Here is a 23,870-nt window from a genome sequence, read left to right on the forward strand (position 1 = left end):
GTCTGAGAGCCTTCCCAGTTTCCAAGGAAAAGAGCTCTCCAGTGAATCTTGCAGGATCCTCTACACTGAGATATCTGATTCCAGAATCCTGTTACTCCCTAATTCTCTGGTTAACTTTGGAACTAATAGTCCCTAAAGCCATATAGTCATTTATTTAGTGATTCAACAGAACTTTAAAGAGGACTATCAATTATGAGCTGAGTGTTTTATAGACAAAAGATCTCCCTGGTGTGGCCAAATATTTTAGGAGAGTATACATTAAGATCCTTGTGCCTAGATGCCTTCAAGTGGTATCTGGGTCTTGAAACTGCCCAGCACTGTGCCTGACATATTCTATATGGCATTCAAAATACATTTGTTGAATAGGGAAAAAACAGGAGATGGAGAGTAGAGGTAGGAGATATTAATTCCTCAGGAAGCTAAGTTAATCTTACAGCAGGGTTAGACTTAGTTCCCAGGAATATAGGAGATGGGGTGTGATTGACAACCCTTTAGCTTGAGGGCCCACCAAGAACTCCAGAGTTCATGGAACATTATCAAGGATTCTCCAGGATTTGGGTTGCTACTATGTTTACCTACACTACTTTTTTTTCTAGCAAAACCTGCTCATGGATCCCTGTGCACCTGGGACTCGAGGTTGGTTAATTTTATATCTACCAGTGGGGAGATCTACTCCGAAATGTCTGACTCCTCATGGGCTCCTCCTCTCCTCTTCTCTGCCTACTTTGACACTCATCTTTCTGTTTCGTCTCCCCCCACCCCCCACTCCTTTGCACCATTTCCTCATTTCCTTTTAATCATTATGATGGCTTTGAAAGACTTGCTGCTACTGCTGTCTGAACCCTAGCATATGTCTCCCAAGGAAGGTAGGAGCTTGGAGGTCTAGTGGCTGTTGTGGGATACGAAGTACAGGCCACAGGGGTGTTTGGGGCCCCATGAAGCACTAGCAAAGGAAAGCATCCCAAGCACTGTGGTCTGAAATGCAGCCATTTCATGATGATGTCATTCTTGTTTTCTCACACCGAATCTCACAGGTGTCCTGGCTCAGGGCTACCTGGATAGGTAGTACTGTCCTGCCCTCACCTCATCAGCTGGCCGCCGGTGCAGGCAGTGGGGGTTGAACTTGTTGACATGCAGCACATGAATGGCACATTTGATGCTGAGATGATGTAGTTGGCTGGTGACTTTTAAGAAGAGTAGATCATTCTGGAAGAGGGAAGTTTTGGTTAATGAACCTGAGTTTCCAAAATGACAACAGATACCTGAGGGATCCTTCCCAGACCAAACATAGACAAGTCTACCACATCTCAGAAAGGTGCACATGGAGGTGCCAACAGCTTTTCTTAGCACAATGGTTCATACTCTGCTACTCGAGACCTCTTACGTGACAAACAACACTATTTTAAGACCTTAAAAATATGAGGAGACGGTGGAATCGAGTTTAACCATTATAGGGACACCTGAGCTGAGTGTTCACAAGGACAACTAAATATTGAAAGCAGAACTCCTCACCACAGTTAGGTATTGCAGCATTCGCCCATCAACTCTGGATTCATGAAATTGATCTTTGTACTGGGGTAAGCCAATATCATCAAGCCAACCTACAAAAACAGGAAGAAACAAGTGTGTTAGGATTCATGAGAATGGGAGAATGCGGATGCCAAAAAAAAAAAAAAAAGAATCATATTATCATTTTGAAGCTCCAGTGGTATTCCCCATAAGGTTTAGTAATCCATCTGCCTTTCCCAAGAAGACAGCTGTCTTTGAGGTCCACATTCAAAGGGAAACGCTGTCCACACTGAGGAGCTGCCAGAAACATAATAAACATCTCTGTCCTTACGTGTCACCCAAATGTGGTCTAGCAGAGCAGACTTCTCCTCCTGCTTGGTGTTGATGGCTTTCACTGCTAAAACCAGCTTCTTCCTGTGAAGAGGGTGCTTAATTCCCAGCTCCTGAAATTGAAAGACGAAGAGAGATGTGCAATTTTGGCAGGCAGTTCAGCCCCCACAGGATGCTGTGTCTGGGTGGATATTCCACCTGGATGGAGTGTGGCGGGGGATCTCTGCACAGTGCCCAGGGATCAACTTGCAGTGACAGAGGGAATCTCGGCCTCCTCTGTCCACCCTCCTGCGTGTGGGTGTGTATGTTGTGGGCGTGGAGGAGTAGAGGGCCTCACCTCCCCAGGTATCGGTTTGAGGAGAAATGGGAGTCTTCTCGCCCAGGGCTCAGCCCTTACCTTTTCCATATCCTGAGGAGTAGCTGTCAGTAAAGTGTGGCCAGAAGTCACCCACTGCCTGGCAAAGATCACGTACTGACCCAGGCCAAAGTCCTCCAGCCACGTACACACACGCTCTGTGCTCCACTGGGCAAAGGGGGCATTGGCGTCACTGGGAAGCAGAAGAACAGCATGTCTCTGTTAGTGATGGGGCCTGAGGCTCCATCTGAACGTAACAGAGCCTCACAAAAAAGGGAACTATGTTTTAACAAACAGCCCCCATCGTGGGATATAGTTGAACAAAATTCTACTACCACACACTCATTTGAGGCAGACTCTGGAGTTTCCTGTGATAACACCTGGTCTGAATTTCTCATCTGCAGCTGCTGAGAGCATGGGGCAGTTCTGTGATCCTCGTGAGGCTGTGTTTACATGTGCTGTCTGTCCACGTGCACGTGCACACGTGCCACAAGCCCAGAGTCGTGGCCCATCAGGATAAAGACTCACAACTGAATTTATTTTCTTTTTTTTTTTTTTTTTTTTAATTTTTTGTTTATTGCAGTAACATTGGTTTATAACATTGTAAAAATTTCAGGTGTACATCATTGTACTTCTATTTCTGCATGGACTACATCATGTTCACCACCAAAATACTAATTACAACCCATCACCACACACATGTACCGAATTATCCCTTTCACCCTCCTCCCTCCCCCCTTCCCCTCTGGTAACCACCAATCCAATCTCTGTCCCTATGTGTTTGTTTATTGTTGTTATTATCTACTACTTAATGAAGGAAATCATACGGTATTTGACCTTCTCCCTCTGACTTATTTCACTTTGCATTATACCCTCAATGTCCATCCATGTTGTCACAAATGGCTGGATTTAAATCGTTTCTTATGGCTGAGTAGTATTCCATTGTGTATATATACCACAGCTTCTTTATCCATTCGTCCCTTGAGGGGCACTTAGGTTGCTTCCAAGTCTTGGCTATCGTGAATAAGGCTGCAATGAACACAGGGGTGCATGTACCTTTGCAAATTGGTGTTTTCAAGTTCTTTGGATAAATACCCAACAGTGGAATAGCTGGATCATATGGTAGTTCTATCCTTGATTTTTGAGGAATCTCCATACTGTTTTCCATAGTGGCTGCACCAGTTTGCACTCCCACCAGCAGTGTATGAGAGTTCCCTTCTCTCCACAACCTCTCCAACACATGTTGTTTCCTGTCTTGTTAATTATAGCCATTCTGACAGGCGTGAGGTGATATCTCATTGTAGTTTTGATTTGCATTTCCCTGATAGTTAGTGATTTTGAACATCTTTTCATGTGTCTGTTGGCCATCTGTATATCTTCTTTGGAGAAATGTCTGTTCAGGTCTTTTGCCCATTTTTAATTGGGTTGGTAGTTTTTGTTGTTGAGATGCATGAGTTCTTTATATATTTTGGAGATTAAGCCCTTATCAGATGTATGGTTTGCAAATATCTTCTCCCAATTGTTAGGTTCTCTTTTCGTTTTGTTGATGGTTTCCTTTGCTGTGCAGAAGCTTTTTAGTTTGATGTGGTCCCATTTGTTTATTTTTCTATTGTTTCTCTTGCCCGGTCAGATGTGGTGTTTGAAAAAGATGTTGCTAAGACCGATGTCGAAGAGTGTACTGCCTATGTTTTCTTCTAGAACTTTCACAGTTTCAGGTCTTACATCCAAGTCTTTAATCCATTTGGAGTTAACTTTTGTGTATGGTGGAAGGTAAGGGTCTACTTTCATTTTTGCATGTGGCTATCCAGTTTTCCCAACACCATTTGTTGAAGAGACTTTCTTTTCCCCATTGTATGTTCTTGGCTCCTTTGTCGAAGATTAGCTGTCCATAGATGTGTGGGTTTATTTCTGGGCTTTCGATTCTATTCCATTGATCTGTGTGTCTGTTTTTGTGCCAGTACCATGCTGTTTTGGTTACTATAGCTTTGTAGTATATTTTGAAATCAGGGAGTGTGATACCTCCAGCTTTGTTCTTTTTCTCAGGATTCCTTTAGCCATTCGGGTCTTTTGTTGTTTCATATAAATTTTAGGATTCTTTGTTCTATTTCTGTGAAAAATGTTGTTGGAACTTTGATAGGGATTGCATTGAATCTATAGATGGCTTTAGGAAGTATGGACATCTTAACTATGTTAATTCTTCCAATCCAAGAGCACGGAATATCTTTCCATTTCTTTGTGTCCTCTTCAATTTCTTTCAGCAATGTTTTATAGTTTTCGGTGTACAGATCTTTCACCTCTTTGGTTAAGTTTATTCCTAGGTATTTTATTCTTTTTGTTGCAATTGTAAATGGGATGGTATTCTTAATTTCTCTTTCTGCTACTTCGTTGTTAGTGTACAGAAATGCAACTGATTTTTGTATGTTGATTTTGTATCCTGCAACTTTACCATAGTCGTTTATTACTTCTAAAAGTTTTCTGGTGGATTCTTTAGGGTTTTCTATATATAAAATCATGTCATCTGCAAATAGTGACAGTTGAATTTATTTTCAACAGGGTTCAACACCATTTGCAGGAAAACACTTAGAAAACTAGGAAAATGGGTAAGTTCTCTAACATTTTAAAAAAAAAAAATTGGGGCCGGCCCCGTGGCTTAGCGGTTAAGCACGCACGCTCCACTGCTGGCGGCCCGGGTTCAGATCCCGGGCGCGCACCGACGCACTGCTTCTCCGGCCGTGCTGAGGCCGCATCCCACATGCAGCAACTAGAAGGATGTGCAGCTATGACATACAACTATCTACTGGGGCTTTGGGGGAAAAAATAAATAAATAAATAAAAAATAAAATAACAGAGTGTTTTAAAAAAATAAAATAAAATAAATAAAAAAAAATAAAACCTCCAATTAACATCAGCTAATACCTTATTTATTAATGAAACACTAGCGCCATTCATATTAAAGTCAATAAAAAGACAATATTTTTTATCAGTACTAATACCACTGGTCTGAGAATTGCAGTCATTATAAGAAGAGATGAAATAAAAGAAGTATACCTATTAGAAAGGTAGAAATGAAAGGAAGCCATTCTTTTCAGATAATATGACTACCCACCTAGAGAACTCAGTAAGGTGTCTAGTTATAAAATATACATATGTGTAATATTTATGACATACACAAATCAACAACTTTCTATATACCATCAATGCACAGATACTAACTTTTGTTAAAATAATTTAAAAATCCCACTCATGGCAACCAAAATTATAAACTGTCTAGGAGCTGCCTTTATAAGGACTGTGTGGGTCCTGTGTAACTGTGTGTGGGGGTAGGGGGGATGTGGTAACTATAACTCTCAACTGAGCGACATAAAAAATGACATGAATAAATGAAGAGCTGGATCACGTTCCTAGACAGGATGGCTGGGTATTACAAAGCCATCAATTCTTATAGACATCAATTTTTCATATGAAGGGTGAATATAATGGCACACTTAAAATCCCCAGAGAGTCTTTTTTGGGGGAGGGTGGGGAGATGGACAAAGCAACTTTATATTCATTTTTCTAAATAAATGGGGATTTATGGAATATAGAAGACTAGATGTTCCAAAAGATTCCTTCTAGGAAAGTACCCCTATTATGCTAGTTAAAAAAGAATTTTTTTGAGGGGCTGGCCCCATGGCTTAGCGGTTAAGTGCTTGCGCTCCGCTGCTAGCAGCCCGGGTTCGGATCCAGGGTGCGCACTGACGCACCGCTTCTCTGGCCATGCTGAGGCCTCGTCCCACATGCAGCAACTAGAAGGATGTGCAACTATGACATACAACTATCTACTGGGGCTTTGGGGGGAAAATAAATAAATAAAAAAAATTAAAAAAAAAAAATTTTTTTTGAATGCTCGGTTGAGTTGTTCTTAAAGAGAGGAAATTCCTTAAAGGGCCAGAATAACAAGAAAGCACCCTTAGTACAGGTGCTGGAGATGACGTGTCCCCTGGAGTAGGCGCTGGTCACTTGTAGCCTGGATCCTGAGTTTTAATGAGCCATGAATAGATGCAGATCCAGGTTTTGTGAGACCTGGAACTTATAAAATTTGGAGGGCCCTCTAAGAAAAGTACAGAATTTGGATATAAAATTAGGAACAAAGTGAATATTTACTTAGAATGAGAAAAACCACAAAAAATTACAAATTTAATCAAACTGAAAAACATGACGAAATCCAGAAAAAAATATTTTTGTTAGCTCCTAGATATACCTCTTTAGTCCTTTTTTACCTTCATATTTTGAGTGCATACTCTTTGCTTCTTCATATGTCAACAACTCTATAATATTTTCTATGAGAACAGGAGGTTGATTCAGTCTTTCTTCTAGCTTGATTGATCAATATTTATTTTTTATTATGATAGTTTTTTTTAAAAGTTTCCACTTCACAATTTATAACTGGTATTGTCAAGTGTATTTTTAGAATCGTCAAATTTAGGAAAACCTCTATCAAGTGTCTTTTAGATGTAGGCTGTAAAATTATATAGCATTCAAGTATTCTAGTGCTGTGGCTAATCTTAAATATTCTCTCAACTAACAATATTTATCTGATATCCTTGTGGCTGTTGCATATTATGAGTTTTATGTAATCTTTGTTGATGTCAGTATATCATGTAAAATGAGCAAGAAATTTTCATGTTTTTCCAATGTGTTCATATGATACCCTTTATAGGACAACAATCTAGGAATCTATTCATTATTTTTGTTTGGAATTTATCTTTTGCTCTTAGTGAATTACTGCTTTTGGTATGATCTGGAATTTTTTTTGTTTATATATTTTTTCTTAATGTCAGAATAATTTCTCTTAATTTCAATGCTCATTTTATCACTTTTATTTCATATTCTATTAATTTTTTATTTCATTCATTTTCTGGTTTCCGGAAATTGGGAAAAAACAAATATCCTCTGTATCAGAGGGATATTTCAGTTCTGAAAGGGAAATAAGTGTTTTTGAGATCATCATTTGAAAACCTCAGTCCTGTAGACCTTTTCAAAACATCCCAGAGCTCTGGTGCTCATCTTCAGTATCTTCGTATCTCCTGCTTTGTGCACAGTCTCCACCCTCCTGAGCCTGTGCTGTTCCCGCAGCATCAGACGCAGCTTCTCCACCTCTCATGTTGTCTCAGTGCCAGGGTCTCCCACATTCTCAGCCAGGGCCATGGCTGAACACATTATTAAGTAATTTAGAAATGACAGAGAAGGTACTTTCATATACAGCTAAACCGTTTCTGTTATTGACGTGTTCTAAAACATCTTTCCAAATTGCAGTTAAAATGATGGAACTGAGCTTTATGCCATTCCTGGGTCGGCCCCGTGGCTTAGCGGTTGAGTGCACGCGCTCCGCTACTGGCGGCCTGGGTTCGGATCCCGGGCGCACACCGATGCACTGCTTCTCCAGCCATGCTGAGGCCACGTCCCACATGCAGCAACTAGAAGGATGTGCAACTATGACATACAACTATCTACTGGGGCTTTGGGGGGGGAGGGAAGGAGAAGGATTGGCAATAGATGTTAGCTCAGAGCCGGTCTTCCTCAGCAAAAAGAGGAGGATTAGCATGGATGTTAGCTCAGGGCTGATCTTCCTCATAAAACAAAAACAAAAACAAAAACAAATATGCCATTCCTGTCGTAGAGGGAGAACATATGGCACATTTGTAATTGTATACACTTCATTAGTAAGTACATTTCTGACAAGAGAAAACTCTTGTTTTGACTAAGCATCCAAGAGAACCAAATCTCTTCCTTAGGATTTTACAGATCTGAAGACTGGAAAGAATTTCCAAAGACTAGCTTCTGGTTTTGTACATTTCAAATGTTGTTGCTTTTCCACTGCCCCATACTTCTGATACCAAGTGCCAGGGGACTCATTCATAGTGGTACATGATCTCTGATTTTGCATTTTTGTATCACAATGCTGGGCAAATTGGCACATTGAGAAGTAGGTGTAATCCTGGAAGCCATTTTTACATAGGACAGCTCGTTAACTAAACCTAACTAAACTTAACTAAACATGAAGTGACTGCAAACCACATACACATGCCCCACTACACCCAAACTAAATGGATCCCCAACTCAACTTCCCCCTTAGCCAGATCCCAAAAATGCCCTGGCTACTCCAACATCATCTGATAGAAGGGAAAGTGTAGACCAAGGGAAAGTTGGAGTAAAGAGTCAGCAGGCTTAAAACTGGTTGTATTAAAATACCTTACACATGCCTTGTCAACACATTGATTGGATCCTCTCTAGACCCTGGAAAGGCCCATGCAAGTAAGGGACCTTGCAGCTTAAGCTTCCTTACATTCAAGATAAAGCTGACACTGACCATAATACAGGAGAAAGGCAATAAAATGGGGCCAGAGGCAGGGAAGCAGTCTGACTGGAGACTCTCATAAAGCAAGAGTCCCGAAGCGCAATACACTCAGTAGACCAACTCAGACAAACCCTCCCCAGAGATGGGATCGGCCAGGTGGCTTTACTGTCTGCCTGATTTAAACATTCCACTGTACTGCTTTTTCTTGAAACAAACAAAACTCCCACTACATACCAAAATAAATCCTAAAATATATGATTTTAAAAGTTTAAAACATCATTTTTTTAAACTCACAGTTTAAAATCATAGTTTAAAAAAAATCATTGAAAAATTGTAAAAGAAAATAATGAAAGAAATTACAAAGGAAAAGTTGATGAACCTCATTATACATAAATCTAAAAATTCCATATATCAAAGTAAAATTCTGCAACCTAAAAAATAACTTGTCACAATTATTATACATGGCTTTGTATCTTAATATATAGAGAACAGATAGAAACCTATAAGAAGGACATTAAATAACTAAATAAAAGACATTAACAACTAAATAAAAATGGGCAAAAGTACAGACAATTCACAAAAGAGGAACTAACATGACAAACATGTAAACTAAATTAACAATAAAAATGTAATTTTTTGGAGGTCAATAAAACTGAGGAAGTTTAAACAAAGAAAAACTATAAAGACAATGCTAATAACAAGGTTGTGGGTATAACAGGCACTCACTGTACAGCAGTGCTGACTGGAATATAAATCAGTAAAACCTTACATGGGGGGAAAAGACAATAAAATTCATTCTTCTATAACCTGAGAGAGAGTTCCTACAAAATATCATTATTAAATGTTATATTTAAAAAACTGTTTCATTGGAAAAAAGAGGATTGGGCCTGGAGACTTTCCATAACAAAGTACTCTCCCTATAGGAATATTGGTGACAACATTTTTTTTAAGGCTATACCTTAATACCCATAAACTATAAATACCAGAGGACATTAGCATATAATTATTTCTGCTTAAGAGTAATAGAGGTCTTTCTTTAACACCAGCAAACTCATTTTTGTTACCACAGCACTGTTATGAGAAACATTACAATCTCATCGGGACTTCTTCATTCTCATTCCCTTTATCACCCATTGTCATGGTTAACAAAGCACAAAGATATCTAAACAAAGCAGCCCTGTGGCTGGAACTGCAGTTTTTCGGCTGGCAGAGAAAGCTGCTGACATTGGTTACCCCATACCAGAATGACTGGCAGAATGTAAAGGGGCTCCCTAACCGTGCAGTCCTGCTCTAAGAAAAAATGCTCAAGGGTCTTAGAAAAGTTCTTATATACTGACCAGTGATTCTCCTTCAAGAATCAGTCCTAAAGAAACAGCCAGAATCAGAACAAAAATTAATTATTCAAGCATACTATAGCTTTATGTTTTCATCTCAGAAAAATCAGAAACATTAATGTTGAAATTCTGAAAATTGCTAAGTAAATTTGAATATTGCTATCATAGTATATATAGATAAGCTTTCTTTGGCTCACTTTCTAACAGCTCTGAATTGGTCTCTGCCTTCTCAGACCTTGTCATCAGATTCTCTTGCCTCTAAAAGCTAAAATTTACTGAGCATTTTCCTTTGTGATGAGGAGAATAAACACCAACTCCTTGACCCTGGGGGAGCAGGTGCAGGTACAGGAGGTCTACATAGCCTCATGTTTCTCTGTAAGGCACCTGGAGGATAGATCTGGGGGTACCCACTAAAGCGCAGATGGACCTGGAAAGGCCGTGCGTGTGTGTGTGTGTGCGCGTGCGCGCACATGGGAGTGCCTGGCAAAGCCTAGAAACCTGAGGGTGGCAGCGTGGGGAAGGGGGTGTCATCCGTGTGCTCCCTTCCGTGGCTGCAGGTCTGTGGACAATAGATGCACCACGGACACACTCTTTTCCCTTCATTGGGATCTAGACCATATTGTTTCTGAGAATTAATATTTGAGTTGTGCACCTTTTGCTCAGTAATTACCTGCACTTGGCACTGGTGTATGGCAGTCTCAAGGGGATGAAATTTAAGAGTTAAACCTTACTTTTCACTGTTTCTTAGATTTAAAATGTCACAATCCAACCCTGATGAAGGCCCCCAGAAGCCTGATCTTGGCTAACTCAGACTTTAGGAGATATGCTGCTGGAGGTGATGTACTGTAGGGGTTGTCTGATGGGAGCAGAGGACACAGAAAGCAAATTCTCTCAAACACAGGAGTAAAGATTCACCTCGAGCAGGTCTGAAGGGAGACATTCTTCTCAGAACAGGCAGATCTAAGGGAAGGGGGTGAAGCTAGGAACTGGAGGCTGCCCATCATGGCAGTCTCTGGAAAAGTTTAATTCTTTTACCCTTTTTCATTAGGGCATGATGAGACAGTCATGCAAAATTTCCCATTTTCATCCCTTTGCACCCTCTTCAGTTAACACACCTCAGGAGAGTTTGGTACAATGTATTCTGAGGTGTAACGGAAGGTGCGGCCTGCTCCACCAACACCTTCTGCGGAGGTCTGTGTGGAGGAGGGTGCTGATGCAGATGTGGGTGAGAGACGATGCTCTTTCCCAAATATACTGGAGGAAGGGGAGCCTTGAGTGGCGGACAGCTGATGCTTGGGTTACACGTGCAGTAGTTCATGTAATTCTCATAAGAACTTTAATAAAATACTTGTTTTTGACCCCCTACACCACAAATGAGGAAACTGAGGCATAGAGAGGTTATTTAACTTGGCTTAGGGCTCACTGCTAGGAGGTGGTTGAGACCTTGAGAACAGGTCTGTGATTCCAGAATCTGTATTCTTAATGGCTGCACCAGAGCTTCTCAATCCAGCGTGCAAAGGCACTGCTGAGAATGATATAGATGTGCAGAGCTGCTCAGGTCCTCAGGGAGGCCAGAGGGCCCATCTCCCACCCAGCCACCTCCGCTGTAGGGAGCCTCTTGCCTTCTCCTCAGTGTACCTATAAGCATGAGTGATATCTACTTGTGTCAAATGGGAAAGGTTGAGAAGCTCTGCACTAGGGGCTCCTGCCTTCCATCTCTGGATTCTATTACCCAGTCCACCCTGGCCAAGATTTCATCGAGTTCTTTGTAGATGGACTGGAAGGAGCCTTACCTTTTCTGACCCTTGGAATCTCTGGTCCTAGAGAGTCTTGGCCCTGCGGTTGCCCGGAGCCCACCTCGTCGAAACTCTGCCATCCCTGGTGCATCAGTGTTGAAATTTCCTGACTGAGTTCTTCGGATTCTGCATGGAGAGGGATCCATGGAGACTGTCAGGGGAAAGTCTGAAAGCACAGAGGCAGTGCACCCCCTCCTACACAGAGAGACCCAGGACTCTCGATGGCTCGCCTCCCAGTGCCTCCCCAGAGGTCAAGGATCCTGACCTATGACAGCCCCTCGGCCAGACCCAAGCCTCAATTCTAATCCTGCCTCTGGGATTTGGGCTCCTCCCTGTGGGGATCAAGGTGAAGGTTGATGCCTGGTAGCAGGCCCCAGTCTCCACCTCATTTCATGGACTGGGTCAGTTGGGCAAGCAAGTACTCAGCTTTCTATCTTCAAAGATTTCTTAAGACACAGACTGACCCCTAAGAAGAAAGAAATTGGTCTCATCCATGTGTCTCTTACAAAGCACATGTGTTATGAGCTGCAGAGAATGTGCTCAGGGTGTGTGGGACGGGTGGGATGGATGCCTGGAATGAATGACATGTAAGGCAACTGGCTATATTTAACGGGTGCCTTTCATGGTTCTCCTTCCCTGGGCCCTAAAAAATAACTCAAATTCTTCTCTCTAAACATGACTGCTCTGTTTTTACTGCTGTCCCAACATCTAATTGAATAGGGATTTACGTAGACTCTTTGCCCAGTCAAGAAGAATATTAATTTCCAGCAATATAATTACAATCGTCACCACCAACTTACTTTCCCCAGAACTTCTTGATGCCTTTGGGGCTCCGTTTACCATCTGGTGTCAGGGGAGACTGGGGGCTCGACTCAGTACCGGATGACGTGGATGAGAGGTCATTGGTCACAGCAGTGTCGTCCCAACCACTTTCTGTGTCTCCTGAGATTGAAAGAGTGTAAAGATGTGTAAATGAGAGGAAGGGACATGCCCTCTTTCTTGTCCCCCAAACCTGGGCAATCCTTCAGGGGAAGTTGGGAAGAGTCTGCCCAGTTCTGCCTTCAGGGCAGAACTTCACATCAAGATCTCAGCAGGGGCTCAAGCACATTCCAGGTTCTATCTCTGAGGAATCAGTGAGCTTACGGTTTCAAATCTGGGTGAACTAATGTCTTCAAATTCCAAGGGTTTGGGGTCCAACTACTGGCAAGTAACTCCAACAAGGAGCCTGCTCTCTTCTCCCCAGGGAGACGCGGGCACCCAGGCAGGAGGACCTGGCTGAGTGTTTGGGAGGGCAGGGTGTCAGGGTAGGGAAACAGGGGCTTTCTCACTCTCCCCCTCACCTGGAAGGGTACAGTACCTAATACAGGGGCACTGACACTCCGGCCACGATCTCCAGCCAACCAAGAAGCAGAGAAGCCACATGAAGAAGCAAGAGAGGCCAAAGTCCAGCCCACCAGAGTCACAGGGAAGCAGAGAAATAAACAAAAGAGTCATCGAGCAAGAGAGAAAAACTCAAACAGAAAGAAAAAAATCCCACGAGGAAAGATGAGGGGAAAGATGACTGAGCTCGGCCTACAGGGTCAGTGCAGTGAGACAAGGCCTCATGTGAGGGGACCAAATGCTCCTGGTGCCACTTCCTGGCAGGCTGAGGGATCCACACACACGGAGAGGGAGGGAGAGCAGCAGGGGCTGATGCACCGGGCCACACGCAGCTCTTGTGCGGGTGCAGGGCTCACTCAGATCAGACTAGAATGATCTGAAGCTGCTGCACGGGCACAGTCTGAGTGTCACTAGGACATACTCATCCAAGAGCTTATTAAGAGTTCCTCCAGCCACAGGCAGAACTGGCCAAAGTCAGAAGCCAACACCTGGGCTGGCACAGGGAACAGCCAGGGATGAGGAGTCAGGTGTAGGGAGATCTCTGCCAGGACCAGAACATTCCCTCCTGGGCCCCACAGATCTGCTGCTATTGAGAAAAGATGGCTTATTATGCAGGAAAAGCAGCAAAGACCTCCATGGTTTCAGGTCCTAAGCACCAAAAGGATACCTGTGGACTGACATCCTTGCCCATGGGCCACTGACTCCATTTCTCTAAGGAAATGCTCTCCCTTGGAAGAGCACATAATATCATCCTACTGGTAAAAGGAGGCTGCAGAGAGGAAGGCAGAGACAGGAGAGAGAGGATCAGGACACAGAAGGGAAGAGGGAGGGACAGGACGCAGGGAACGGGGTGTCGAAGAGGAGGGAAAAGAGGAATGATGGGAAGGCCAGGAAGGGATCAAGAGAGGAGGAATGAAAGAAGAGGGACAAATGGGGTGGAGTAATGGCAGCTGGAAAGAAACAGGGTGGGCACACCCCCTGGTTTTCTGGGGCTCTGAAGTGTTTATGGAAGCAAACAGTGCACCAGACAGAGAGCCATCGTCTCTGGAAGTGGGAACACCCTGAGGTATGACTTGTCCCATCCACCCACCCCCACCGTTCTCCAACTGTGGGCTGCAGTGGTGGGTGCAGGGATCTTGTGCAATAATTGGAAGTGCCAAGGCTGTTGCTCCGGGGTTGCCAGCCCAGGGGCCTGGACACTCACCCAGTCTCAGCAGGCTGCTCCCTGCAGGGTCAGACGGGGAGGCAGTGGAAATAGATTTGGCAGCCTCTCCATTGGGCGTGGTTCCTGAAAGTTTCCCAGGTAATGTGGGGTATTTGTGCCCTGGCAGGAAAGGACTGTCCTGTTGGAAGGAGAGAGAAAAAGAAAGAGAGGTGCTGAATTAGCTGTCAGTCTCAGGCTCAAGCCCAGATAGGAAATCTCAGGAACCACTCTCTCTTCTCCAAGAGCCATTTTTGACCAAAGCCAACTCAAAGACTCCTCAAAGATCATTTAGCCCAGGCCAGGAAAGGGGACCGGAGTCCCGAGAAAGGAAGAAACTTGCCCAAGGCCACACAAAAACACAGGGACAGAGTCAAGGCCAAATCCAGGGCCAACTGCAACTGACTCTAAGCAGAAGTGAGGCGTCTTGCAAAGCAAGCCTTTGCCATTTGGCCTGGTGCTCAGAGGATCCATGAGCTGACAGCCGTGAATTACCCTTTGAGCTTTTTGAACATACAAACCAGAATTCTAATAAAAACTATACCCATTGCTTTATTACATGTTTATAATATATAATATTATACCATATATAAATTATATTCATGTATTATGATGATAGTTATTTTGAAAAATATCAGGTTAAGGCAAAGTAAGAAGGTATGCACACACTTCGGGGAGATAACAGGAAACAGGCCAGAGGGCTACATGCCCACACAGAGGTCCCTTAGGAACTTAAGATCATTGTCTGCATGAGGTTCAGCCCAGTGCAGTGGGCCCTGTGCTCAGACTCTGGACATGGAAAGGGTCCCAAAGAAAGAAGCTCATGTGAAGGGGAAGAAGAATTGCATTTACTTGGTCGAGAAGAATATAATGGCCCCTAAACCCACAAACCTGACGGAAACCCAGTGGAATGCATTTGAGTGAAAATAAAAGAGAAATTGAAGCAACATTACCAAAGGAATCAGCTGCTGATCACTTGATTGGACCCAGAAGAAAAGTAGTATGATAGACGAAACCGATTTCAAAACTGACAAGTCAGAAAAGTAATGGGAGATTTCAGTGACTGAGACATCTTTTGAAGTTTCATTTAGTCAAGAGCCAGGTACCCAATAAGTTTCTGAATTCAGTTTGCTTATAAACACATCCTAGAAATTGTTTGAAATCCAATTCATTCACTGAACACAGAATACTAACCCCCTGTAAATAGGCTCAGAAAGGAGAGACATGGGAAAAGTAGACTAAATTCTCAAGGAATTCTGAAAGAACTGGCTGGTGAAGGAGAAATAATCAGAGCCTTGAGAGATGGAGACCACACAGTTTTTAAGTTCATGATGACCCATGAGGTCAAGATTGGACTTTATCAGACATGTGGTCTAGACCAACAATTTCCAAATGCTAGTCCCTGCACTGGCTGCTTCATAATCAGCTGGGACACTTATAAAAACAACATAAATTCCCAGGTTCCACCTGGTCCCATGAATCAGCGCCCCCAGGAGTACACCCCAGGAGTCTATATTTTTAACAAGCATTTCAGATTACTCTGATTCAGTCAGAACCAAGAATCATGAGCTGTAGGGAAGGCAGCATCCAAAACGTTTAGAGAAGTGAAGGGCATGACTCCAAGCTCCACATTATACAGGCAGCACGGAAGTAGAGGAGGGCTCTCAAAAACAGATTTCCAGTTGTGTCGTCACACATGTCCTCCTAAGACAGGGCAGAGGCCACCAAGGCCACCGATGTGGGCTGCTCTGGGAGCCCACTGAGGAGCTGAGATGTAAAGAAGGCAGTACCTAACCCAAGGACAGGCTTCAAAAGGCAGCCCAGACCTGTAAGACAGATAGAACAAAAACACAGGGCCGGCCCCGTGGCTTAGCGGTTAAGTGCGCGCGCTCCGCTACTGGCGGCCCGGGTTCGGATCCTGGGTGTGCACCGACGCACCGCTTCCCCGGCCATGCTGAGGCCGCGTCCCACATACGGCAACTAGAAGGATGTGCAACTATGACGTACAACTATCTACTGGGGCTTTGGGGGAAAATAAATAAGTAAATAAAATTAAAAAACACAGAAAGAACCAAGGGCAGCGGAAAGGGCTCTCAGCTCTGTTCAGCCCAGAAGAAAAGCTGGGAAGGAAGGACTCACTGCTGGAGAAGGTCGTGCACTGTCAGGATATGACCCAGAGGAAACAAATGCTCCAATCCAGTTCTGCTTCTGCTTCCCCAAGAAGAATAAGCCTGGTTATGGAGGAATGGAAATCCCAGCCAGGGAGCAGCGTGTAACTGATGACCCAGCTGCCCTAACTTAGCAGAGACAGTCGGCACACCAGAGTGGGAAGAGCACAGGCTCTGCGCATCAGACTGACTCAAGCAAAGCTTCTTCTCTTTAGCCTCTCAGAACCTCTGTTTTATTGTTTCTAAATAGGGAACAACAATTCCTGCCTCAGGCCTAGCACGCGAGGACAGCACATAAAGAGAAGCACAAAAGATATCCTGTGCCCGGGGCCTGGAGTGACAGCAATGACTACAAGAGCAGTCCCTAGATGAAGGAAGGCACAGGTCAGACCCCATCTGGAATACCATGCTCAAGTGTGGTCCAGGGCACAAATTAGAGAAGACATTGAGAAACCAGTGCTGATCCTAAGGAGCCTGCATAGGAACTTTAAAGGTTCGTGATCTGTGCACACAAGAAGAGGATGTTTAACTTAGAGAGGGCTAGAGGGACTTAAATTCTAGAGCTGTCAGGAGCAGGGGAGATTGACTTATTCCATGAGCTCCAGAGGGCGAGCTGGGATCATGCACATCTTAGGGAAGTCCAGAAGATGTATCGAATAGACAGAGCTGGAAAAGAATACAGGGAGTGTCTTACAATGTACTGAGCTCTCAGGCCCAGAAAGCAAGGGCCAGACACCAACGTTAGGGATGCTGCAGAAAGATTCTTGCACCTGTGGCTGGTGCACTCCTGTGTTTTTTAACCATAACATAGCAGCACAGAAAGGATGAGAGCTGTCCCGCTCCTCTAATTGTGTGCTGAGATCATAACATCCCCTTTCCCAGCGATCAGATCCACACTGCCTTGTTAAAGATGAATTTCTCTGAGCCTATAAAATGGAAGAGATAATAATAAATCCTACCCCACAGATAATGGAGGCGAAAGCACATTACACAGCTGGGTGCACATAAAAAGAAATTGGGAGAGGAAGTTTTGTCTTTTCTCTCACTCTCTTACCCCCTACAGTTAACATATTACAAAGTTACAAAAGCTGTGACTTGCTAAATGAAAACACTCTAGCAAACAATGCAACCATAAATACGTGACAGAGACATGCAGATAATATACCTTGGGTTCTACCACTGGAGAGAGTTGGTTCCCATCGACACACTACGGAATGGCAAGAAGGATTTCAATTATGTGGAGAAAAAGAGACCTGTGTTAGTCACAAACAACAACTCAGGATCACCTGCCTGCTTAAATCCAGAAGGTTCATCCCAAACTCCCCCCCACCATCTTTATGTCAGGTAATCACCATCCATGGAGGAAACACAGCTCACATCATGTACAGATGCCCCAGGGCGTGAGAGGCACACGACCACGGGAGCAAAGCCACTGAATGGGCCCGTGGCTCTGCCGGCTCCAGCCTTTATGGTCTTCCATTGTACCACCAGTGCTGGTGCACCACTGGAGACCAAAGACCATATACAGCAGGGCTCAGTGAAGGTGCTCTGTCAGGGCAGGACCCCTTGGTCTCCAATGACCTCACTCAAGATCCTGCCACCCTCCCCTCCAGCATGGGGGTCACCCACATGGTCAAGGGCTACCCTCACATTAGTGGCCACAAAGGCCTCCTCATATCTTTCTAGACTCTTAAAAAGGCTTCCTCTCCAATCTTGTAAATTATCCTAGAACTCGCTCCTGGGATCATCTCCTTTACCCACATTTCTTCCTCATTCAAAATCTCTGCAATGCTCCCCAGTGCTCTGGGGATATAGAGCTGGCATTAAAGACCTTCTCAGGCTTGATCTGACTTTTGGCTCTGAATTTACCTCCTCCTGCTTCCCAAACCTGCCTGTGCCCACCCCACCATCTTCTCTCACCAGCTCCAGGCAGCATTTCCTGACTTGCCCTGCTCTGGGATGCCTTGGGCTGCACCTGACTGGTTTTCTCAAAGTGTTCATGTAATTCCTGCTTCCCCATCAACTGTATAAAAGCCTCTACAAGGTAGGGACCAGGACCTCGCCTGTATATCCCAGCACCGTGCTGGGCACAAAGAAGTAACTCAGGAGTCTTTATGGATAGACATGGGCTGACCTTATCCACAGATTCACTTCTCAAGTCTTCTAGACTACAGGAGAGCTTTTTCTGAGCCCTGGAAAAATACAAAAGAAAGTGAACAAAAAACCAGTTACTAGAGAAGGAGGTAAATGTTGTATCATTCATGCAGAGTCCATTCCAAATGTTTAACGAGTAGTCTGTTAGGTGGGCTTAGGGTCAAGGTCGGGAAAAAGCCACCACCCTCTGATCATAACCATTGTACATGAGACGAGACCAGCCCATCTCAGGGGATAGCCTGGTCTGACAATGTGTTGGTGAGGGCATGAAAGTATCACTTAATTCCAAGTCAGAAGTCGTTGGCATTCCTTGAAAAGTTAGAATACCCTCAGCGCTATTGCATCAATGGGAGCTGACTCTTGTGGTCATAAAAGTTATAAGACACCGCAGAGTGAAAAGATAGGAAATGTGACAACATTGCCTTGTCTGCGAGTCTAAGAGTAACCCAGGGAGGAGGGAGCTGTGCCATCTTAGAGTGGAGATGAGCACATCAGCCAGCCACAGCTCCAAAGCCTCACCTGCCAGGATCCTCCAACCCTCTGCTCTAGCTCTGTATGCCCTGACTACTCTGCTCAGAGGAATTTGCTTTCTCAAGGGCTATTTTGCAGAGAAGGGTACCAATTAGATAGAGAAGAGGCAATATCACTAGTGGTTACAAGGGTTACCTTGTGACAAGTCTCCTTGGCAGTGATATTGTTCAGTTTATATGAATAAATCAGCATATGCTGCTACATTAGTCTCTTGTGAGTCTGGTCCGTGTGAGTACTCAGTGTTGACTTCTTCCTGAGTGAACTCATAAACCGAATTTCTTATTCTGCAAAACTGACTGGCCAACTGCTCTCTTGGACACTACTATTCTTCTCTAGAACTAAAGGCTCAGGCTTTAGAGAACAATGGCTCTCTGGAAAGTGGGGAGCTGAGAGTGTAGGCTCTGGAGACTCAGCACCATTCTGGCGAAGGTTCCGTCATGCTTGTGACCATCTTCTTCAGACACCTTGGCTGAAAGACAGCCTGCTTTTGGCGGTGGAGCCTCCATGTCTCCATTACATGGGGCCCAACTCAGAAATGTGTTCTAAAATGCTGACATAGGTAACTAGAAATAGGTTCATTTTAGAGGGAACCAGACAGGTAGCAGCCAAGTGACCCCATAGGCCAGCCCATCATAAACTCATTGCCATGTGAAGCTTCCCCAAAACAAACGGACCAACTTCCCTGTAGGAAAAATGGCCTTCCCTAGAGAGCCCGGATTGTCACAGGGCTAGAATCACTCTGAGAGCACAAAGGACTTTCCAGAGGGGCTGATAGAAATGACAGACACACATCACAAGATGCTTTCAGCTCCAAGGAGCCACTGAAGGGCACAGACAAGTTGCAGCCACCTCTCCTCTGAGGCTCCAAACCCTGGCCAGGTCTTTTCTCAGTGCCCATGACCCAGACCCTCAGCCCATGGGAAGGGAAGCCTCTCTGTGGCCAGGGGAGGTAGGCATGGTTCATGATTGCTCCACAGTTTGGGCCCATTGTGGCCACTGTCGGGGCCTGGAGCGTGGCCCTGACAAAGGAAGGGCAGGTATGCTCAGGACATGGTGGCCATGCTCACCACACATGGCCAGTCCCTGTCATGTCAGGAGCCCCTGGAGGAGACTGAGGGCACAGTGGCTCCAGGGAAATGCTCAGGCCTCCTACCTGGTTTCCAGTGATTTCTGCGGTAGTGGAGGTGGCCCCACCGTGGGAGAGCTACATCCTGGAGGCATCTGCACCGGAAACAAAAGAGTCAATGTAGAGGACAGTAACTGTGTGGAGACCGCCCACATCCTTTCGCCTTCTGTGGACGATTCCTCTTGGGGAGTTACATTTCCCCCACTGGGTACAGCCATGGTGGCTACGTCAATACGGGGAACTTGCTCTTTCAAGATGCCAAGGAGGCAGCATACTGAACAACCTGGGCCAACTTGCCTCTCCTTCCCGGGCCTAAGTTCACACCCGGGCAGCAGAGTCCTGACATGAGGGTCCTGAGGCTTGAATCCCTGGGGCTCTCAGTGCACCTGCCCTTTCTGAGCTTGGTTCTTCAGCGTTTCATTTCATTCAGTGAGCCACTGCACACCCTTTCAGAAACATTCCTTTCTGGCGTAGGTTAGCCAGAGTAGGTTTGCAGTGAGCAACACTGCAATTGATATAGTCACTCAACAAACACGAGCAACATCTGCTGCCTGCCAGGCCCTGTGCAGGTGCAGGGCAAACACTCCCCACACCAGGGAGGCAGTAAGTTAATTAGGATAAAAGATCAGTGTAACATGTCCTCATGGTACTGACACCTAGAACATAATATGGGGATATAGGGGTGGGAGGGGATCCTTCTCCTTGGTGGGAAGGTTAGGAAGGCTTCAGAGGAGAAAGCACTTGAGCTGAATCTTGAGAAATGAGAATGGGCTTGGCAAGATGGCCAGAAAGGCAAGAGCATTACAGGTGGAGTGAACATGAGCTAATGGTGGTGTATAAGGACTCAGTCTGATGTCTTGGGTATTGCACTAACTGCAGAGACCGCCTGTTTTCTCCAGAGCCCAGTACGGTTTTGGTCCACTACAGGAAGAACTCCGGCATTGTAACACAGTTGTTAAAAGCCTGGGCTTTTTGGTCAGAAAGACCTGGGTTCAGTTCCAGGTTCTGCTATCTACTTGCTGTGTGACATAGGGCAGATTACTTACCCTCTCTGAGTCTCAGCTTCATCACAATAAAATAAGGATCCCAGTGGGGTGTCATGAGGAGTATATGAGGTGAGCCATGAACAGTGTTCATCACAGTGACCACACAGAGTGTGGTGACAGGACTCAGAGGTACTGAGTGTCAGTTACTGCTATTTTATTATTGTCAGCAATCTGGAATGCTTGTTCTGACTTGTTAACTGGGTCATTTGGTGACACTTTTGCTCTTCCCTTAGTTAAAAGGGTTCAGCTGGACCACTAAGATCCTTTTCAGTTTGACCATTCTGAAGTTTCACAAACCTTTTAGATCCTGGGCTGAAACCCCTTCTCCACTTTAGATCTGTATCTTGGAGTTTATTTGCTTATTTGTATCTAATTTAAATCCAGAGAGATGCAGGTAATAGGACCAGATTTTAAACAAGCAAAAGAGAAGAGAAAGAAAATCTGTATGCTGGTTTTAGGGGCTGGAGGGGATGTCTGTGAACTAGGAATGGAGCACTTCAAAAGTTGCAGTTATCTCTAAATGAGCAAGACATATTCATTCACTCAACAAGTATTTGTTGAATTCTACTGGGTATCGGGCATTATTGCAGACCCTGGAGAAACAGTGGTAAATAAAACAAACACCACCTTTGGTCTGTGTTTACATTCCAGAGAGGAAAGACAAAAAAAAAAACAAGGAACTGGATTAAAAAAGAAAATTCCTAACCTTGGAAGTCCAGTATCAACTATGCTGGCCCTCCCGACCGGAACACAGGCCCTTTCCACCCTCAAGTGCTCTCCCCAAGGCCTCTGGGGCCACTCCACTGATTTAATTTTTCACCTGTCAAGATTTATACCCGACAGGTACCTGCTAGATCCTCCCCCAGGCTCAGCATAAGCTCCTAGGGCCTGCCGAAACCCCACATCATGGATGAAACATAGCACCTCTGGTTTAAGTAAGTCTTCAGGGCCTTTATTTGCAGTGTTCCACTTTCTGAAACTTCCCTCCAGTTCTTCCTCATTGATTGACACAGTTCTTTCTGAAGGCCCTGCAAGCATCAATGCAGAAGGACGATCACCACCATGTGATTTGTTCAGAAACCTATAATTGTACCATGAAACCCTAACATTGTTTCTCCTTCATTAAGAAAGACAAAGAAACACACAGAGGGACATTAAAAGTGTGATTTGGAAGATTCTTCAGGGCATCTGAGCAGGGGCTGCCACGGGGCTCATCTCAAGGTGAAAGCTCATGTGGAAGAGAGAGAAAGTACTCCTTAGCATTCCTCTCCAACATTCTGATGCCTTGGCCACAGGCAATCAGGCCCTGACTTGACCCAAGATCCCAAAGGATTAGAGAAAACATAGCTGCAACATGTGTGTGCAGGGCCGGCAGTGGCCCTGGGCGGCGACCAGCCAGCCACAACCAGGCTGGGGTTCGGCTTCTTCCCAAGATGAGGCAGAAACTCAGCCAGAAATCAGAGATTCCTGAATACCCTCAAAGCAGCCCTCTGCTGTGACACAGTTGCTTCCCGAGATCTGTGATGGGAGACCCGGCTGATGGCATGAACAACAAGGCAGGCAGCCTGGCATATGCCCCCGATGCCCATAAAAACACTAATGCTCCTTGCATGTTGCTTTCAGTCTGGGCAGCAAACATAAACACATAGAGCTCTCCCTGCCCTGTGACTTCCTGTGGGAACCCAGGTACCCAGAGGCCTAAAGAAGGCACCCAAAGTGCTGGAGCCTGCTGGGCGAGCTTGTAGATTCTCTGCGAGGCGGACAAGCTCTAATCCCCAATGAGGGCACTGAAATGATTTTTGATCCAGGTTTGACCACACTGACTGCCTCTAAGGGGTATCCTGGGAAGATGCAGAGAAGACCCTCCAAGGGTGGCGATTCCCAAGGGCTCAAGTTGAAAGCTTTATTTTCTTGGTGATCTGGATAGTCCCTGGAAGTTCTGAACTGACCATTTGACAAAATTTTTGGAAATCAACAGCTGCCAATTTGCCACCATCCAGGACAATCTAACCAGCTCCATTCTCCAGCAGAGGATCTTATCCAAATGACGATGAAGAATCTTCTGGCAGGACTGCCCCTAGATTTAACACAGTAGATGGAATGTCTTTGGGAGAAAAATGGTGGCTCTGCCTTGCTCTTACCTTGAGTGGCCATCACAATCTCCTTCACCTTTCGGTACTGGTTTAACAGCCCCGTAAGTTCCTCTATCCGACGGTCCTGTCATGGTGCAAAAGCAGACTCATATGTAAACACCACACTGGCACCTCAGGTGATTTCATTTGGGGCCCAGGCTATGGGCTGGGCGCACTGAGAAGAAACGCTATGTGGAACAATGGAGCATTCCAAAGGGAAACGTGGTGTCCAGGCCCCTTCCCAGAGCCTGGGTTCTCAGTGGTCTGCCTCCTAGGCAACTGCACGCACTCTTGCCTCTACCTGAAGGCTATGAGTCCAGTCTCTAGCCATAAAACAATCCCTGCTTGACATAGCCTTCAAGGGGCTTACACATTTCCAGAAGCAGGAAACTCACTGTCTCCCTACCCTCCTAAGGTAGCCATTGAACTCGTCCTCCTGGTCTGAGTATTGCCCTCTGGAGCTACACTCAA

General features: G+C 45.0%; 1 protein-coding gene across 4 annotated transcripts in view; it reads right to left on the bottom strand.

Moving 5' to 3' along the window:
• The window catches only part of PPFIBP2 (PPFIB scaffold protein 2), a 144,059-nt gene that overhangs the window by 9,781 nt on the left and 110,408 nt on the right, over positions 1-23,870 (bottom strand). For all 4 annotated transcript variants that reach the window (XM_087433272.1, XM_087433271.1, XM_014782637.2 and 1 more), the window contains 12 exons: positions 23,409-23,484; positions 22,192-22,295; positions 20,249-20,316; positions 18,545-18,602; positions 17,576-17,617; positions 14,246-14,384; positions 12,462-12,603; positions 11,659-11,787; positions 2,237-2,387; positions 1,841-1,952; positions 1,513-1,601; positions 1,084-1,206 (listed from right to left, as the gene is read on the bottom strand). In XM_087433272.1, the coding sequence (XP_087289398.1) occupies positions 1,084-1,206; positions 1,513-1,601; positions 1,841-1,952; positions 2,237-2,387; positions 11,659-11,787; positions 12,462-12,603; positions 14,246-14,384; positions 17,576-17,617; positions 18,545-18,602; positions 20,249-20,316; positions 22,192-22,295; positions 23,409-23,484 (1,233 nt within the window). The remainder of the gene's footprint in view (positions 1-1,083; positions 1,207-1,512; positions 1,602-1,840; positions 1,953-2,236; positions 2,388-11,658; positions 11,788-12,461; positions 12,604-14,245; positions 14,385-17,575; positions 17,618-18,544; positions 18,603-20,248; positions 20,317-22,191; positions 22,296-23,408; positions 23,485-23,870) is intronic.

The sequence above is a fragment of the Ceratotherium simum genome, chromosome 7, assembly GCF_057802395.1.
Source record: "Ceratotherium simum simum isolate JZ-2026a chromosome 7, ASM5780239v1, whole genome shotgun sequence".
In the NCBI taxonomy this organism is placed as follows: domain Eukaryota; kingdom Metazoa; phylum Chordata; class Mammalia; order Perissodactyla; family Rhinocerotidae; genus Ceratotherium; species Ceratotherium simum.